The sequence below is a fragment of the Aspergillus karnatakaensis genome (genome assembly GCF_047715665.1).
Source record: "Aspergillus karnatakaensis strain CBS 102800 unplaced genomic scaffold BJY04scaffold_13, whole genome shotgun sequence".
NCBI lineage: Eukaryota > Fungi > Ascomycota > Eurotiomycetes > Eurotiales > Aspergillaceae > Aspergillus > Aspergillus karnatakaensis.
The window spans coordinates 39,666-58,933 of record NW_027395725.1 but is presented as its reverse complement, the minus strand read 5'-3'; the positions used below and the strand labels follow the sequence as shown (position 1 = coordinate 58,933).

The following is a 19,268-nucleotide window of genomic DNA, read 5'->3' as shown; positions in this document are numbered from 1 at the left end:
GGGAAGCAACCGTGCAACCCTCCCGCTTCTGCTGCTGTGACGTCGTATTCGGTATTGTCTTATCACGAGACCAGTAACGGGCTGTATGCAGTCACCGCTGGGGCTGTATGGTAACTAAGGGTAAATTACGATAGTCTGACAGCGCTGAGTGGCAGCTCCTCCCCAGAGCCACGTGACCCCTATCTCACCCCCACACGTTCTCAGCTTCAGCAAAACGTGGATTCGAGAGCGCGAATGAGAGCCATACTCTGTACACTCGCTTCCATTTACGTGAAACGGTCCTCATTTGTTCCGAGTCTGGCAATTAGCATCCGACCATGTTACTGTTTTAGCCTTAAGCCCTGCTGCTATTCGTGCTTTGTTTGCTCTCGTTTTTTTTTTTTCGCCTCGTCTTCCAAACAAACTCTCCGCGACTAAACGCCTCAAGTCAGCTCTCCCCCGGAGTCGTAACCCCGCCTAACCTGGAATGCAATGCTATTCGTTCCACAGTCGTAGCTCACTCGCCCCGACTGGCTTTTCACACGAGCTATTTCCGAGCTAGTCTTGTCGACGACAGGGAGCTTAAGCCAACTGCCGGCTCTGGCTACTGTCAGCTTCAACCTCGTTGCCAGTGTCATTCCGACATACCATCCACCCCCCCCTGACACGAACAAAGAGGGTGGACCATTATTGCTCGGGCCTGGCATTCCTCAAAGGAGCCGAGGGCCAGTATGGCCCCGAAAGAGGATATGCTGCCCCCTGGCTGGGATAATCTAGACAGGTACGAGTCGAGTCTTGGCATGACTCTCATCCATCTTCATTTTATGCATATACTTTTTACCGTCCGTTATGATCATCTCAGCCTCAAAATTTTGGCCCCATTCCAATCCACTGCGATCTACATCCATTCTTGTCGCTAGCAAACTGCTGCTAACTGCTTGATTACCATGTCTCGACAGGCAGATGGGGCAGCTCTTTATGATGGGCTTCGATGGAACATCAGTTAGCCCTGAAATTCGTTCTCTTATTGAGAACTATCACATAGGTTCGATCCTGTTGACGGCTAAGAATCTGAAATGTATACACCCTGCATATCTGTTAGGCTTTACTCCAGTGTAGTAGGTTACTGACTTAGAACAGCGGCAGAAGAGGCCACCAAACTTGTTCTAGAGCTGCAGACAATTGCTCGGAATGCTGGACATCCAGTGCCGTTGCTTATAGCTATGGATCAGGAAAATGGCGGGGTGAACAGCTTGTACGACGAGATCTATATTCGGCAGTTTCCAAGTGCCATGGGTATCACTGCGACAGGGTCGAAAACCCTGGCCCATGACGTTGCCTTTGCTACAGCTCAAGAGCTCAAAGCCGTTGGAGTCAACTTTATCCTAGGCCCGGTGCTGGATGTCTTGACGAATGTGCGGCATCAACTCATGGGCGTCCGTACCTGTGGCGATGATCCACAAGAAGTGTCGCAGTACGGCGTCGAGTTTATGAAAGGTTACCAGGAAGCAGGCCTGGTAACTTGCGGCAAGCATTTCCCATCATACGGCAATCTAGAATTTATCGGTTCCCAAACAGACGTTCCCATCATTACCGAGTCCCTGGAGCAGCTCACTTTGACTGCATTGGTTCCATTTCGAAATGCTATCATCAATGGTATTGACGCGATGATGGTGGGAGGTGTTTCCATGTCGTCCGCTGGGGTCAACGTTATGCATGCCTGTCTAAGTGAACAGGTCGTGGATGACCTGTTGCGAAAGGATATGAAATTCGAGGGTGTCGTCGTCTCAGAGTGTTTAGAAATGGAGGCCCTCACGCATAACATTGGTGTCGGAGGCGGTACAGTCATGGCAAAAAACGCAGGCTGCGACATAGTCCTGCTATGCAGGTCGTTTCAGGTGCAGCAGGAAGCTATCAACGGGTTGAAGCTCGGTGTCGAGAACGGTATCATCAGCCGTGCTCGAATCGAGGAGTCGCTACGGAGAGTTGTAGCAATGAAGGCGAGATGCACTTCATGGGATCAAGCTCTCAATCCTGGGGGGCTTCCTTCACTTACTCAAATGCAGCCTTCACACACCAATCTCTCAACCAGAGCCTACGGCACTTCCATCTCGGTTGTGCGTGACAAGAAGAACCTACTACCGCTATCGAACATCCTCAGCGCCAATGAGGAGCTGCTACTTCTGACACCGTTGGTCAAGCCTTTGCCGGCTTCCGCCGTATCCCGCTCGGTGACAGAGCAGTTAGAGATGTCAATTGATGCGGTAGCCTGGGACCGAACGGCCTCCATACTCAGCGGCGAGAGTGTCTTCAAAGAGCTAGGAAGGTCTCTTTCGCGCCACAGGAACGGCCGTGTTTTACACACGTCCTACACGTCCAACGGCGTCCGCCCGACCCATGAGAGCCTTATTGATCGCGCTAGTGCCGTCATCGTCGTCACCGCAGATGCCGTGAGAAACATCTACCAGCAGGGCTTTACCAAGCACGTCTCTATGATATGTCGGTCGCAATACACACCGTCCGGTGAGCCTCTAGAGAAACCTTTGGTGGTAGTTGGGGCTAGTTCGCCGTACGATTTTGCTATGGATGCAACAATTGGCACCTATGTTTGCACGTATGACTTCACGGATACGGCTCTGGAAGCCTTGGTCAAGGTTCTATACGGAGAGTTGGCCCCCAAAGGATCGCTTCCTGGCTCCTTCAACCGCAGTCAGAAGCTCCACCAAGCGCGGCAACATTGGTTGGTGGAGAACTGGAATGAGGAAAGAGACTCTGACGCCTTGGACTCACTCTTGACCTCGGTGAGAGAGGACAGTCGGAGCCAACGATCAGAACTCCTCGGCGTAACGCCCAACAGCTTCCTTCTGCGACGCGAAGACGTTGATGAGGCCCACTTTGTCGTCCGGAACAGTACGACCCGAGCCCTCTACGGGTTCTGCTCGACATACTTCTTCCGCGCGACGGGAACCGGAGTTATTGGATCGCTGATTGTCGACCCATCACGACGTAAACTGTCTATCGGAAACTCACTCCACAACCGCGCTATCCGGACGCTCCTGCAGCGTAAAGGGATGAAACGATTCCAACTAGGCTCTCGCCTTCCCGGGATCTACCTAGGCATCCCAGCCGCCAACCCCGTCGAGCGAAAGCAGCTGCGGCAGTGGTTCGCAAATCTAGGCTGGAACACTGCCCTCTCACGACCCGTCTGCAGTGTTGTCCTCCGTAATCTGCAGACCTGGTCGCCGCCCGAAGGCCTGGTCAACAGCATCCAGAATGCAGACGCGACATACGACCTCGTCCACGGCTGGGACTACGCTGACTCGATTATCGATCACGTCAAAACTAATTCCAGACAAGGCGTGATAGACATCTACAAAGTGGCCCTGGGTGGAGCACCGCACTGTGGGATCATCCGGGCTAGAAGGCACCAAGATGGGGCCATTCTCGGCAGTGTGGTGATTTACAACGAGCGGGCAACCCTGGCGGAGCACATGCCTGCCATGAAAGCCACCCACGCATCAACGGGGGGTATTTCGTCGCCAGTGATATCGCCCTCGGTCGGCGAGTACGCGACTCTCCTGCAGGGGCTGATCCTGCTGGGGATCAAGCAAATAAGACGACAAGGCGCCGAAGCCGTTATTATTGACTGCGTATGTGCAAACCCCTCTCTTCCCCCCATTCCACTCCACTCCACTCTCCCTCTCTCTTTCTCTTTTCTCTTTTCCCTTTTTCTATTCTCGATCTTTCTCTATCCCTTGGTATCCTTGGATCTCTCCACTATACATGACATGCATGGCTTCTGCCGTGCGGCGCCGCACAGTGCTGTGCTGTATTCTACTACTGCGTGTGCTAACATCATACCCCTCCAAACAGGTCGACGCGGACAGTAACTTTGACTGGCTCACTGAGCTCGGTTTCAGCACCCTGCATAGTTTTGAGGAGGTCAATTGTGACGCGGCGACGTGGACGATGGTGCCCGGGCCCTAAGGAGACGAGTATGCCGAGGGTGATCGACCTGATCTGACCTTTCTTGTATACCCCCGTTCTTTAGCCTGTTTAATTTGTACTTTCTTTTTGTTATATATGATACCTACCTAGTATAGTAAGAGAGCGACACTGCATATACATATACATTTACATATGTATACGATTATGGCTTGCAATATATGCAAGCATGCAAGGGGTGTATCTATTCTTATACCCCGTATCCCAACTCGAGGTGGTGTTGATCGATTTCCCTTTGCCTATTTTTATATACGAAGTATGAAATACTTTACTTGTTCGAGTATGGTCTTCATATTTGGAAGACCCCGAGTACAGGGAAATTCCATTCGTGAGATATGATCATTAAAGGACTGGAAACGTTGATCGTTCTGGAGGTCGGCGGATATACGAGACGCACAACACCTGGGCACAGCCAATGACTTGCCGCTCCGCACCATGATTCAGGACTCGCCGCATTGGCCAATGAACGGCGAAGCCGACTCGCAGGCGCAGCAGCCATATCGACCCCAAGGGATAGAATCGAGATTGGACAAAGTGAACGATGTCGACCGTCGATCGAGATTTCGGATGATCTGCGCTGCGGTAGGGGTTGGGTTAGTATCGGAGTTATCTAACTATGTCTAGGGCAGGAACACGGGATGGGGGCGATGATTCGTGAGGGGAAAGCATGAACGACGCTACTGTGCGCGTCGTGGCGTGATGAAGAATTTCAAGTGAGTTTCTTAGCGGAGGCGTCCACGCAGATGAGGTGGTATTCTAGGGGTAAGCTTCAGGTAGTGACATCGTAAAGGTTGGGAGATCATAGGAAGCGAACGACAGGAGGGATCATTTGAGGATGCCGCTCTGCGGCCCTGACAGGCTGTGACAGCAGACTACAGGCTGTTGTGAACGTTCAAACGAAATTGCGAGCTGGAAGAAGATAGCCAGGAGACGATCCGATAGGACGGCAGTGCCTGGTTCCTGTGAGACTGAAACGGGATGTGTTTTCAGCTCTTCTGAAGGTCGGGACCTGGTTTTGATCGGGTTCTTTTCACGACTGATTATTTGCTTGAGGCCTTGAGCTCTTTCGCAAGGGTCTGGGATCGTCGAACCAGTCTCGATGCTTTGCGCGACTGAGCTCCTCGGCCGTTTGCAGCAGGGGTGGGATAATAATAATGGCGGTCATGGATAAGATGATGTGAGGGTGGGCCACCAACAGCCACGGACGCCAGTCGCCGTCGTTCTTTTGATTTTTTGCTTCTTAAGGCGGCAGAGTATTAAATCGAGCTTCTCGTTCGCTGACGCTCACGGTTGAAGAATCGAGTGGATTGGAAGCAGCTGAGCCTGATTCGACGCCAGTGCTGGAATGCAGCGGCTAGGTAAGTTACTTGGCTCTGTCAGAGGCTTGGCCAAGTTCCAACGCCAGGCGAAATATTAATACCGCAAAAGAAAATTCTGCAAATCTGACAATCCGCAGGCCGACAATCCGATAATCCGACACTCTGATCATAGCTTATCTGCAGGTGAAGGAGATGAAGTGCATGGCTTTGATCGGAGGCCGCCGTTTGGATCGGTTTCTTTGGCAGATGGACGAGAGAAGAGAACCTCAGCGCTTCTAAAGCTTCCATTGTCTTCTAGCACGCTTCCCCGTGAGCAATGTCAGACTCTTGATTCCTTTGAGGTAACTGTCAATAACGAAACCCAGAGTTGAAGGCAAGAGCACGATAGTTCCACAAGCCAAACTGTGATCTCATCAGCAAAGCATCCTGAAAAGAAGGTTGAAAAAATCATAGTAGTGGCTATTAATGGGTGGCGGGAATCACATGCAAACAAGGCACTACAGTAACAGTTTAGGCCGAGTCGAAGGATTTGAAGGATCGGATTCTAGAAACGTTCTGGAAGAGACGAGGGATTCAGCCTGCATGGAAGCATGGAAGGAAGGAAGGAAGCGCGTCGCACTGGGCGCGGGTTGTGCCTGTTGTGCCTGTTGTGCTGTAACAACTGCAGAAGTTGTGATTGTGCTGTGCTTCTCTTTTAGCCCCCGATGCTAGGACGAAGGCAGTAGGAGAGACTGGTCATCCAGAAAGCACCGAAGCTCGTTCAAGCCCGCCAGACAAGATGAAGAGAGGGCCTGATCAGATTTAGCTTCATCCAGCGACGGTAAGGCCGGGCCAATCACTGCGCCCCAAATGGCGGCTGTCCTGTTGTACGACTCCCTCTCTCCTCTTCTTTGCGAGCGTGATAAAACCCCGTGGCGAAGCTACAAAATCACTCATTCTCAATCAAGACACGAGTGAGCTCAGCATGACGCTGGCTTGCCTCAGTGTGATCCAGGATCTAAGAGACATAAAATCTCCGAGTCGTTGAGATTCCCAGAAAAAGTGGAGGAGGAGGGTTTGCGCTCAGGGACTACAGGGCAAAGGATCGAATGCAAGTCAGCCAGACCACTGCCGATCACTCAGATCTTGAAAGTCGAGTTGACTTCAGGCTGCGTTCAGACTTCAGCGGGCAGGGCAGCAGATGGGGTCGGTCATCTTCTGAGCCATGGTCGAAACGGAAGAAGGAAGGCTGTCAAGAGTGCTATTCAGGGCATTATTCTCTACGGAGTAGTCCCTAGATAGTAGTAGTTAATCCTTCCCGCTGAGATAATATAAGAATTTGCATATTCCACCTTTAACCTTCCATAGCCGAGTGAGTACCTCTCATCTTCAGCAGAAGGCAATAACAATCATATTATCATGCATCCGATCCCTGCTCCAAGCATCAGGAGAACGCTCGCACTGACTGACAGACACACTCTCGCAGTCTAACAAAGCTAGTTGTGTCAATTTCCCCAGGCTGCACGGTGGAGTCTTAATAAACTTAGCTTAGTGCTATCGCGGTGGGATCTAGCTGCATCCGGAAGGTCCGTAACTCGCTCCAACGAAGAGGCAGACCAGACCGTCTTTTAGAGAGGCTCATGGAGAGATGATGATTCTCGATGAAAGAGAGCATCTCGAGTACAATCGTTATGCTACAAGTTTTGTTGCTGTTGTGGTTGATGCTGTTGCAAACAGCGTGCCGTCTGCGGTCGGGGTCTCTCCGCAAGAAGCTGACTTGAAGGGCACTGGAGACTGGACGGGACTATACCAGACTAGCCCGATCCAGCGAACCACACACTCTCCCCCCCTCCATCCACTCTCAGTCTCCAGTCTCCAGTCTCCTCTTGTCTCGCTCACTCCATCTCGAACATCTTCCACGCTCTCACACTCACAGTCCACTCATCGTCCTCCTTCCTTCCCAAATCCCGCCCCTCATCCTCAGAATTCTTGCGGACGGTCGGACCAAGACCTCGCAGTCAAGGCCCTTAACTTAGCCTTTCTCCTAGGGCCACTGCCTGGTCTAGCTCCTAGCCCACCGCTGCAAGCCCCCCCCGCTTAGTCTGCTCAAACCAGCTGCCGGCTCCGTCTTGTTTCTTGTTATCTCGTCCTTTATCGTGCTAGCGCTAGCCTCTCTCCGGATCGTTCTCCTGCCTGGGGCGTCTTTCATTTCTTCTTTCCCACTAGCTGCGATCCCCACTAACGTGCTCTTACACTTTCCTTCATACGGTCCGTCTGCTTGCTGATTTCGGGGGTGGCCGATCCACTCTGCGCCATTCAAGACCTGGACGCCATCGTCTTCCTTTTCTCTCTGCCAACGCTTCTGTATACTCTGCCTGCTTTGCTTTTTCTCTTGTCGCCTGCTGTCCTGTCCCTACTTCTATACTCGTGCTTTCTCCCCTCCTCCATGCCCTCCCATCCCTAACCCGTTTCTCGCCCTCTTTTGCGATCACTCCACTCGCTCGACTCTTCTAGAGACTACGTCCTCTTGAGACCTGGCGCTACTGACAGTCAACTCGTCTCCCCCGCGTTTTGCGCCCTTCATCCTCAGCCTCATCTTGCGCTGTCCACGGTGTCAGCCATTGTCACCGTTCGCTCCAGCTGATCCCTCGCCATGGAGGGATTTGATACCATGGCGATGCCTTACCTGGCTTCCCCAATGTCTTTAGGTAATATACAAGGTGCAGATTACCTCAATGGTTTGTCGGGAATGGACCTTCCGGATCAGCGCTCCAACTTTGATTCAGAAACATTCGTTAGGTGTGTAACGTCTTCTCTGCCTACTCGTATCTCGTGCTGTGGTTTCTAACCGCCCCCACTAGCGGAGATGATCTGACCTTCACACATCATACGTTGCCTCCGGAGACCCTCAAACGTTTCTCGTCCGGCTTTGAAGACCCGTTCCCCGACATGGTGGCGCCGTTTGAGCCTGCGCCTCCAGCAGAACAAACTGCGGACTCGTCCATAGATCACAACAATAAGCTTCTTAGCTTCTCAATACCAGCATATCCTTTCACGCTCCTCGACTACTCCTTTCGGCGCGCTTCAATATCCGTTTCAGCCCAGCTTCACGGCATGTTCTTTCTTGCCGAGTCCCCATGGACAACTTCTCCAACGGAAAATGCGCCGCCCCAGCAAGGTGCGGAACTGACCTGCTATCGGCGGAATCTGTTTCAGATCACAGGCTCCGTGACTCTCCCTCGCGGTCTACGCTATATCATTACCGACACCGGCGATCGGATACCGATCGTTGCCCACGAACTGACGGTGTCTGCCACAGAGTCGGTGGAGGGTAACTCTGTCAAGATCATTTCCGTCCCTTGGAAGACTCCCGCCGCCAATGGCAACTCAAATAACGAGGATGCCAGCAACAGCAACAACCCCGCTGGCACTGTTCCCAAAGTTGAGAAAGAACCTCCGGCAATTCCATTAGATATGATGGCTGGACAGGATCTTGACACCGACTACGCCACTTTCCCAATCGCTTGGAAGCGGCTTCAGTTTCGGGTCGCAACTGCAAACAATGGGCGCAGAAAGGAGCTCCAACAGCACTTTGTAGTTCGACTCAAGGTCGTCGCGACCCTATCCACCGGTGGGAGAATTCCCATTTGCGAGGTCCACTCGGGTCCGGTTATTGTCCGAGGCCGCAGTCCCCGCAATTTCCAGTCTAGGAAGGATCTTCCTCTCAGTGGTAGCGCCGCTGCTTCGAGGAAGAATGCACAGGCAGCAGCAGCTAACAACCTCAATCGGACCTCGCCAAGCGAATCCGGGCCGCACGCCGGTGTCGCTTCGAGAGTAAAGGCGGGCATGAAGAGCAGCTCCCCAGAAACATCTGCGTCTCAAGCAAATGTAGCTCCTCCCCAGCAAGCTTCCCCGGATTGGACCCAGATCGCACCTCCAGCGAGTGCTACCCTTCCTCCCACCACATTACCACACTCGTCACTTTACTCTCAACCTAGCCCGGAATTCTCGCGGCCAATTGAAGCCCACCGACGGACCCATACCGTTGCGGCCCCTATCAACTTGTCTCTTCTAGATGACGATCACTCTGACCTCCTCCATCTTCATGACCATGCGCGGCCCGCTACCTCATATTCGAATGATTTTGCGTCCAAGACACTGAATCTAGAATCGTCAGGGCGGCCGGCCAAGATGCGCAAAGTTTCCCATGCTACCGTACCTCACACACAATCGAGGAGCAACTCGGCGGCCACACTTCCCTTGGTGAACACCACAAACTTTCAGCAGCAGTTTGCTTCCAGCCTGCCTTTCGCGAGTGAGAGTGCCGATGTCTTGTATGAGTATTTCCCTTTGGGCATAGAGGACTGGCAAGGGCCTGTGGATGCTGTGTACCGTCCCCACGTGGTACACCATACGAACATGCCCCAGATGAAGTATGTCACAGCTCGCGGCCAGAGCAAGCGGTATTTTGCCGCCGAAGACGTATTTTAACACGACAGGCGCCGCGGGTGCATTCTTATTCTATCAATACGCATGGATTGCAGCCGATCTCGGTCTGCGAGGCTTTTTAACCTTTCGCTATGCCTCATTATATATTCTCACATGCTAAATCTCTCTTGTTGATTTCATATGTCCATCCGGGATGGACATGTTCGGAGTCATCGGAAACTTCACGTACATTGATCGCACGTCTTTTTTATTGCCGGGTATGTACGGTTATGGGAATGATTTTTGGGCAGTTTGGGTGGCGGCGCGATGGAGTCTCTGGATTACCCCTTGGCCTCATTTCTTGCTTTCCTTTTCCATTGTCTTTTTTATCATACTGGCATCTACTATCTTCGTGCGTGTATGGCTATGGAGGGCCGTTTTTGCCTTCCCTCTCATATGCATATGTCTTATGCCTTAGGTTCAGGATGCCCTTATTCAGAGTCAAAAGCTCAAGGAAAAGATCGGTCTTGACGACCTTGATTAGAACAACGAAATTCCGGCTGGCCGTTTTTGGCAAATGGTTTCTTCTTCTCATGCATCTAAGCAAACTGTCCGTTTCCGGTCAGTACTCCACATTTACGTTCTCGATGTTTTTGTACCCACTCTATTCATACTCGTCGTGCATACGTCGGCTTTGGTGTACTTTTCTGGGGTAGGTGTATTGGGAAGGGCATGCATGGACTTTTATATTACCCAGAGTTGGATGGGGGATGGACGACAGGCATGCAGACAGGCAGCCAATCAACTTAACTCATCTTTTTGCTGGAGCTTGACTTCCATTCTCAAGAGTCTTTCTCAAGTAGACTAATGTACTACCATTATTAATGACCGATATATATCGACCAAGGAACGAGATAATCCTAGTATTAACAAATGCTAGAACCACAGTACGTCTGCAAAACATGGTCATAGCAGCTGCCGACGTTACTCGGCTATATGAACCTAGGATGGTAGTGAGGCTTTTTCGCCTGCCTCAGGTAAGTCTATATAGACACTCGCAATCCAAGACCCCCCTCTGCATCCCAATTGGTCCATGTAACATATCGGCGACTGCTACTAAGATGGAAACCTACGTGGGTGCATATCTAGTCGGGGGGTATTTCAGGGATCTCTCACGGCTGTCTCTGCCAGATTTTGAAATCAAATTGCCTTGAGCGATCGTCATTTAGCGCAATCGCATCTGGTCTGACTGTCTTTACTTTTGTTCCCTGCTCCCCTGGGTCATTGCCGTTAATACCAATGGTTCGTCTCGGATATGGTACCTATGAGCATTGTGTGCCAGCACTCGGTGCATCAAATAACAGGACCTAGACCTAGTATCTCCCTCTAATGCAGAAGCATGGGGATAGAGCAAAACAGCATCAAAGTCGCCGGAACTAATATCGGTCGTAGTATTTGCATTTGTTTTAGCGAGGTGTTGTGGCTTGCTCCTGTAGATCATTACAGCAGAAGCCTTGAATGCGTAAAATAACCTAAGCTTTTACCAAACTGTTGATAAATCCATCACAGGTACCCCAGCCCGTCACCCCCAACAATCTCCAAATCGGATTTGATTTCCCACTCATTCGCACCAACTCTCCCCGCAATCTCAACCTTTCGCTGCTTACTCATGCCCAGGTACTGGAAGAGCAGATTGCCATCAAGCATGCCTCTCCCCGCGCTGGCGTCACTCTCAACAGCACGGTAGGCTCTTGGGTTAAGCCCGCACGGATGCTCGAGAGTGTTTGTCAACTGGGACTGAAGGGCTGAAAGGCGGCGGTAGGACTCCTCGGGAACACAGGTGACTAGGCCGATAGAGCCATTATGAGATGTTACGAGGACTTGATGGAGGGGGCCTGCGCTGTCGATATCCATGTCATCCGTGCCGGATACCTCGCGCTCGGAGGAGACCAAGGTGCGTGGGAGGAGGGTTACAGTGGAGGCGAAATTGCCGGTGTGGAATTTGCTGCGGTTGAGCAGTTTGTCGCCATTTGATGAGTTGGGGTCTGGTGACGGTTAGCTGGCGCGAACGGTGGGGGCTAAAGGGGTTTTCACGCCCGCGGCATGTACTCACCTTCTGGATCATATTGAAGGACATAGAGATTCGAATCACTATCGGCGACGACGATGAAGAGCTTGTTGCCGTCAGGAAGAAAGTCGGCTGCTAGCACCTCAAGGTAGTCTAGGTCTTTTGCAAAGAGGCTCATCCTGTAAGGTTCCTCCTATGGACATATATCAATTAGCAACGATTCCTTGAGTAAACATGAAAATTCATACCGAGTAACCTGCAAACCAAAGGCCTTTCACAGCGTCCCCAAGGACGCACATTCCGGTTCCTTTGAGTTCTTTGACCACACTGACGTAACATAGCATATCCATGAACGCAACAGGTAGAAGACTTCCATCCTCTTTGAGGCCTCTGACAATGCTCTTCTGTCCTTGCGCAGCGATCAGGAAGCCCTGACCGCCAATCTCAGAAAGGGCGGTTACAGCTCCCTTGACAGGCTCTTTCCCAATAAGCTTTAGCCTGCGATCTGTGCCTGGTTGATCTGGGTCAGGAACTACTTGAATCACCTCAAACACATATATGCAGCCTCGCGAAGGTATGTCCTCTCCCCGGGCCACCGATGTTCCCACAACAATCATATCCCTGCGCTCGTGCGTATTCTCTGACACCTCTAGGCTCATGTTTTTCATGGCCATGATATGTTCCGCAGGCTCTAGTTCGTAGCTAGACAATTTGTGTGAGTGCAGAACTCGACCTAAGGAAATCTAGACAGCCTCATACCTATCTATAACAGACCACGATTTCGGGCTCACCACCTTCAGCGAGCTCTGGTGTACTTGAGGTAGGAACGAGATAACTACTGTTTATCAGTCGATGCTTCAAAGTGGTATTGCGTGGTACAGACCTTCGTTTCGCCAATCAGGGTGTAGTTCGTCGTCGTCAGGTAACTTGAATTCCGTTTCGTCGCAGGTCCCGAGAACATACGTCTCGGAGGAAGCTGAGTATACCAGATGATCAATTTGCTCCCCTATAGGTACCCTTTTGACTGCCCATGGGTAACCAAGCTGGGTGCCTTGAGCGATTTCGGCAAGGTGAACGTAGCCCTATTGTCCAGGTCTTAGTATAAATGCTCAACGAAAATGGTATAATTGAAACACACATCTGAGTCAAGATATGCAAATCCCTTACTAGGGGAATCAAAGCAACCAAGTCCTTTAATATGCCCTCCCGCTAGCCGAATAAAATGGGGTGTTGAAGCAGAATTCCGAAAGACAAACCCTGCGGAGGGCCCAGGCATGAAGACGCCACTTGAGCCAGAGATATTAGACAGGCTGCGAAGCTGCCTATGTTGTGTCTGCTCATCGTTCGCCGCAAGAGGGACTCTTGGGAGAGCATTGTTTGCCTCCTTTAGGAACCGTAAGCTTGCTAACCCTTCGCTGGTGGGATCAACAAAGAATGGCCTATACACAATAAGATCATCATTATCGTTGCGCAGCTTACAGAAAGAGTCAGCACAGTTATAACGCTTCAAGAAGCGGGGTTCACTGGGGGTAGCATACGATAAGGAAGGGTATAGTGTTGCACGAGTCGCCAATATCTGCAACAGCAACTTCAACTATAGTCTCGCGCATGGTGGATCGTTTCGGGGGCTCAGATGACAAGATCGGCGGTAAGGAGCCAACACCGTCGATGATAGACCTCAATTTTAAATCAGGAAGTTGGTATACCTAGCTGTGCTATTAGCGTCTGTAGTCCCCACAGTCGAAAGTTGCATGTACTCACATGTAGCTGATAATCATGGCTCAACAAGAACAAAAGTATACCTTCTCCTGAGTACGAATTGGCCGGTTTTGTTTTGAAGAAGTCGGATCTATCACGGTACAAAGACGCGATCAGCCACTTTTGTTGGGTGACATCCCCGGTTACCGTGACCTCATCAAGGTCCCCGCTATCATCAGCTTGGAGAAGCAATAACGCGGAATCATCGCGTATGATCGCTAGATAAGGATCGACAAGGCTGGCGCTGACAGCCACTCTTTCATCGCTACTGTCATCATCCCATATGGGATAGATCTGTGCAAGACCCAGGTCTACTTGGTCAGCACAAATGTTTGGGCAGTTGGTCGTGCGGCAGCTTACCAGAATCATAGCTTCGAACCTCGCTCCTCAAGACTTGAATCACCCTGCTCTTGCTTGCGAGCGTTCCAATCTCTATGGTCAAGTCGTGATTAGGGTTAAATTCCGGTGCTGCAAAAGGCATGAGATCACCGTCTAGAATGAATACTTCGGTTTCTTCTTTGTCGGCACTTTCCTGTTTTGATAATATAACAAAGTCTTTTATCTTCTCTTGGCTGCCGTCTGAAGATGGCTGAGCCAGTGATGCTGTCCAGAGAGAATCTGCCGAGTCCGTGGCCATGGAGGTAATCAAACGAGGAGAAATATCCCGGTTCATGACTACCAAAGAACCACCTCTATCTGAACCTTGAGCTGCCACTAGTTCAAGTTTAGATGGTATGTATTCTGCGTCTTGTTCGGACCTCGATGAAGCTGTAGAGTTCTTCCCGATCACGATATCCTTGATGGGTCCCGGACTGAAAAGCCTGTCATGAACACGCAGATTGCCTAAGCCAACAGTGGAGGAATTGGTGGAAGTGGGTTGACGGCTAGTTGCTGTTGCGTCGAGTGCCGAGGAGTATAAGTCATCCTCGTAAGCGTCATCATCACTCTGATCATCTTCGGAAAGGTATCCTGAACCACTCGCAATCGCTTTCGAATGCGACTTTGACTTGATGGATGCTGGCAATGCATTGGACCAGCCTGCTAGTACCGAGTCCGCATCCTCGCTTCCAAGAAATATCTTCCCATTACCAAGAAAGGCCGAAGACGATGCCGTAGATGCTAGAAAGCTTTCTGCTTTTGTGGACAAAAGGCGAATTGATATCCCAGACACTGACCTTCCATCAAGCTTAAAGCTAACAAAAGCTAATTCTCCAGTGGAGAGCACTAGCAAAAGGTCACCACTATCCTCAGCGAGCTGTTCCACAACACAGTTTTCGAGATGGAGAGCCAAGTCCGATTGATCGGTCATGGAAAAGGAGGAAACTTGTCTAGAGAACTCATTGACACCGACCGCATTGGTTTTTCCAGCTTGGTCGACATGCACAATCTCGTTAGATCCAATAAGTAGCGATCCCCCTACAGGAGGGGGAAGCGCTACCACTTTGAACAGGTCGCTAGGCAATCTAGTAACAGAAAGTAACGTTGTGGAGGCACGTTGTTCTAGGTCAAGCGTAAACACCGTATAAAAAACAACATCCTTTCGTTCGTGATGTAGAGCATTTGAGGTTGCAACCTGCGAATATAATATACCGAAAGTTGGTTCCCTATACTCGTAGAGAAAAGCCAGACTGATCGGATGTAGAATGGAAGGGTCCAGCGCAGTCAGAGGCAGGACAAAAGATGAGGCATACGGGGTGTGGTACCCCATGTCGCCCGTGTCTTTGGCTGCAACACGATCTCTTGAGCTTCCGCTAACTTCGGTTTCGTCTTCAAAGTCGGAGCCATAGTCATCCATCACTAAATCGTCTCCCGCCTGATGGAAAGGTATGATAGCAAGATTCCGAGCGCCAAATTGGAAAACCGCACATCGACTACTCGGATCTGCGCTCAACATACTGCCGCATTCGCTTAAATCAGATATCCATGGGCTACGGGTCATATCATCACGCTCGTAGTAGTGAATGGAGATAGTGGAGATACCGTGACGCTCTGGATTCCATTCGATCAAGCTAAGTTTGGCATCTCGAAATGCAAGAAGGATGGCCTCGCCACCACTTTTTGAATTCAAAATCTTGACCCGACAGAGATTAGTTATTGTCCCCGGCAGTTGATATTCCCTTTGCAAGACTAGCTTGCTCGTCTCCTGCCCTTGTTGTACCAGCCGTTCGTCCGACTGTTTCGAATTCGACGTGATTGTGCGCAGCGAGAATATTTGAAGAACCGATGTCCTGACGACTACTAGGTTGGTAGCAGTTGCTGAAAGGAAACGCACAGCCAGTGCATGTGTGACCCCCGTTGGGGGTAGCAGCTCAGTATAGCACTGCATATGGGCGGTGGGCACGTATGAAGTGGCTGCGTGCTAGTATCCTGGAAGGTTTATGTTGTTCCACTTCCAAATGTTTAACTGACCTGCGCAGCCGGAGACATTGCCAGACGACAGAGATTGAAACCTGCAACAGGAGGGAGGGAGACAACAATGGATTTCGTTCATCAGAAAAGCGGTTGGGTGCTGTCGGGATAGCCACGACTGGAGGAGCTTCGGGGATCGCGCCTCAAGTACGGAATAGTTACTTGTTGCATAGAATAATTCCGCGACAGGAGAGCTTCGCGCATTCACGTGATCTATTCGTTTACTAGGTAGTTGAACTTTGAGACCTCGGGTCGATGACGTAAGGAACCTTAAGCTTCCCAAGCCAACTACCTACCTATGTACTAGTTACCAGTTAACTGCGCAGCTTGAACTAAGATCCAGTACTATCCCTTGCAAAGAACTATAGCATCCTCGATCAGCAGCATGACTCTTCTGCAGGCATCTCTGATCTGGGTCGTCTATGCAGTGGTGGTGGCTATCTTGTTTCTGATCGCCTCGATCTTCATCTATATTTATCAAACACCTCGCGACCGCTCACCGTCAGTAACATTGACCTGCATTCTTGCCATTGCTTGTCTCTTTGCTACTATTCTCCTACTACCAGTTGATGTTGCACTGGTATCTTCTACCGTCTCCTCGGCCTTGGGCCAAAGGAAGGACTGGGCAACCCAAGAAGTAGTGGATAAAATCACCTATTCTCTGACCATTGTATACTACATCTTATACTCTGCGGATATTCTGCTTTGCCTTCTTGTGGTACCATTCGTTTACTTCTGGTACGAAGAGTATGACGAAGTGGCAGCCCAGGCTGGCGAGCAAACCGTTGGGCAGAGGTTCGTGGGTGCTCTGAAATATACACTAGCATTTGTTGTCATATTGATCATCTTATTTCTCGTCGGCTTCTTCGCGCCCGTTTCAAGCATCGATGGCAACAATGGACTTGATGACTTCAAGAGACTGCTTGGTGAGAACCGTAAGTCTTCTGTCACCCCTTGCTCTACACCGAGGCTCTCTCTCTGGTGCTAACTACCGCATATCAGGTGGCGAACGTGCTCTTACCTTTACTCTTGGTTTACTGATCACCATTGGCATGTGTGTTTATATCATACATACCTCCACGGGACTAGCAGTCCTTCCGATTCGTCTGATCAAAGGTAGTCCTTCTTTATCGAATCAAACCTTGAATGCCAGCGGTGCTGTCCAGCTGGAGGCCAATCGAGAACGGCAGCGTCAACTAGAAGGTCGCTGTGGAGGAGATCCCGACCTTTTATCATCTAAGGACCGCAGGGAGCTGGATGCTCTAGTGCGAGAGGAAAGGACGCTGGCCAGGAGACAGCGACTTGCAGACGAAACTGAAGGAGAAGCCCAAACTTTTGTGATAAAAGTATTGCACAGACTGGAAGCCTTCTTCCACCCGCTGAAGCTTCTCAGTGGTGTGATCTTACTCTTGGTTGCACTACTAATTTGGGTCTCTATGCTCCTGACAGCCATCGACAAGGCCAAGAATTCAATATGCAAACAGCATTGTGGATATATCCTTGGCTATATCAACATTTTCAATCCCATCAACCAAATATTTGTCAAAGCTGCCAAAGTATTTCCGGTCGACTACGTGCTATTTACTCTACTGGTTCTCTTTTTCTTCTACGGCTCAGTTGTCGGGATTGTCACTGTTGGCATCCGATTCTTATGGATCAACATCTTCCAGGTTCGGAGAGGTCATACGTCCCCTCAAGCCCTGCTTCTGATGACGGCCATGCTGATGCTGGCAATTCTGGCTCTCAATTACTCGATATCTATGATTGTCGCACCTCAGTACGCAACGTTTGGGGCTCAAACTTTCTGTAATCGTCCACCAGATTCAGCCATTATACTGTCGGATTGCTCGAGAACCAAGCACTTTATCAAGCCTTGCTCAGAAGCCACTGACAATGTGGCTGCTAAGCAAGTCTGCACACCCAGTGTTGCTAGTACGCTTCTTAATCGGGTGACAATAGGCTTTCCATTCTTTGGCGTTATATTTTTCTGGGCTCAATTTGCCTTTCTCGGTATGTAATCTCCCTTTTAGAGACTCATTATTATACTCATATCTGCTTACTAGGTATCTATCTGCTTGCTCTTGTCACATCACTTTTGCGCTCGCCTAAGATAGACGAGCGGCAATTAGATGAAGATGCAGAGCATGCGGAAGAGGAAGCACTTCTCGGACACTCTAGAAGAAACACTGATATTCAGTGGAGGGATGTAATAAGTAGGGCTAGTAGGCGCGAGGACAATAACTGAGGCCCGAAATAATTTGGAAGCTTTTCCGCTCCTAGACCAAGGTTCTTTTCACCTAGGCAGCGACTTGTTAGACACCAGCTGTTAGTAGTAATGATATCAAAAGCTGGATGCCTGACTGCATATCTTCCAGATTCTCCAACCTCCACGTGCAATTAGGTAAACGAGTACATAATTGCAGCATGACTCAGAATTCATCTAGCCTGTTGCTCAGGGCTTTACCCGGTCATTGAGAAGTGCGAGCGCGCTCTCGAAAGCCTTTACGACATCCATGTCTTATTACGGCGTTAGATGGTAGCAAGGCCTGTGTCCGGGGGTGGCACATACAGTGATTTCTCTTCTTTTCCAAGCTCTCTTCCGAGTTCTGGACATGGCACATCTGCGTTCGGAACCTATGGTGCTGTTAATTATTGTATACTGTTTGATACGAAGATGAGTTTAGACCTTTTAAGTGCTCTAGTCTCATCGTGTTCAACGGTAGTTTGGGACCAAGCTGTAAATACCTAGATACTCTTCAGCATAAGTCTCGGGTCTTGAGCTGAACTTAAGTACCTCAAGCAGTCTTATAATATGATTCCGCAGCTGTTCCTCGGATTTCTCATGTTGTTTCATCATTTGCATGTACTTGCTTTCGAGCTCAGACCAATCATAGTCCCTGATGCTGTCTTTGAGCTGAGAGACATCTTCTGAGGCAGTGCGCTGCTCAGCAGCCGTTTTGCTTCGGCTCAATCCAGTCTTCAGACCAGGCAGACGAGACGGTGTTTTATCTCCAGAGGCCATACTGATTCTACGGCAATGGTCAGATTAAATTTCAAAGAGGTGCCAGATATAGAGAGATTAACTCACATTACGAGCAGCTTTGAGATTTCATATCCGAGCTATATGGATGCCGCGAAACCAGTTGAGGAGAGTTTCATGCGTCCAGCAAAGGAGCCTTGGTTCTCTTCAATTGTAATCGTTCCTCTTCGATGACTTGGTCGAAGATTCTAGTCCAAGACAAACGAACCTTCATGTGGTACCTAGGTACATTAGAGTCCTGGTCCAGTTCCCACCTATCAAAGAGGCAGGTGATTGCTTGAGT

The 19,268-nt window shown here is 50.2% G+C and overlaps 5 protein-coding genes across 5 annotated transcripts; 3 read left to right on the top strand and 2 right to left on the bottom strand.

Moving 5' to 3' along the window:
- The first annotated feature begins 680 nt into the window (after positions 1–680).
- Positions 681–4,098, top strand: BJY04DRAFT_22137 (putative beta-N-acetylglucosaminidase). The gene is made up of 3 exons (XM_073717101.1): positions 681–1,057; positions 1,120–3,629; positions 3,853–4,098. Exons 1-3 carry the CDS (start codon positions 943–945, stop codon positions 3,964–3,966), a joined length of 2,739 nt encoding a protein of 912 aa, XP_073573432.1. The 5' UTR covers positions 681–942; the 3' UTR covers positions 3,967–4,098.
- Positions 4,099–7,659: 3,561 nt separating this feature from the next.
- Positions 7,660–10,030, top strand: BJY04DRAFT_22095 (NDT80/PhoG-like DNA-binding family protein). Its single transcript, XM_073717006.1, has 2 exons — positions 7,660–8,081; positions 8,144–10,030. The coding sequence occupies exons 1-2, from the start codon at positions 7,936–7,938 to the stop codon at positions 9,771–9,773; spliced, it is 1,776 nt and encodes a 591-aa protein (XP_073573431.1). The 5' UTR covers positions 7,660–7,935; the 3' UTR covers positions 9,774–10,030.
- A 1,010-nt stretch (positions 10,031–11,040) lies between these two features.
- BJY04DRAFT_22078 (cleavage/polyadenylation factor CFT1) lies at positions 11,041–16,097 on the bottom strand. The gene is made up of 9 exons (XM_073716957.1): positions 13,897–16,097; positions 13,540–13,847; positions 13,317–13,484; positions 12,917–13,252; positions 12,662–12,860; positions 12,538–12,613; positions 12,027–12,480; positions 11,824–11,971; positions 11,041–11,755 (listed from the first exon to the last, which is right to left on the bottom strand). Exons 1-9 carry the CDS (start codon positions 15,860–15,862, stop codon positions 11,274–11,276), a joined length of 4,137 nt encoding a protein of 1,378 aa, XP_073573430.1. The 5' UTR covers positions 15,863–16,097; the 3' UTR covers positions 11,041–11,273.
- Positions 16,098–16,215: 118 nt separating this feature from the next.
- On the top strand, positions 16,216–18,424 carry BJY04DRAFT_22066 (putative LMBR1 domain protein). Its single transcript, XM_073716924.1, has 3 exons — positions 16,216–16,880; positions 16,948–17,955; positions 18,009–18,424. The coding sequence occupies exons 1-3, from the start codon at positions 16,331–16,333 to the stop codon at positions 18,188–18,190; spliced, it is 1,740 nt and encodes a 579-aa protein (XP_073573429.1). The 5' UTR covers positions 16,216–16,330; the 3' UTR covers positions 18,191–18,424.
- On the bottom strand, positions 18,149–19,248 carry BJY04DRAFT_22019 (uncharacterized protein). Its single transcript, XM_073716799.1, has 6 exons — positions 19,034–19,248; positions 18,740–18,974; positions 18,632–18,690; positions 18,515–18,579; positions 18,307–18,462; positions 18,149–18,242 (listed from the first exon to the last, which is right to left on the bottom strand). Exons 2-5 carry the CDS (start codon positions 18,965–18,967, stop codon positions 18,398–18,400), a joined length of 417 nt encoding a protein of 138 aa, XP_073573428.1. The 5' UTR covers positions 18,968–18,974; positions 19,034–19,248; the 3' UTR covers positions 18,149–18,242; positions 18,307–18,397.
- Between the last annotated feature and the right edge of the window lie 20 nt (positions 19,249–19,268).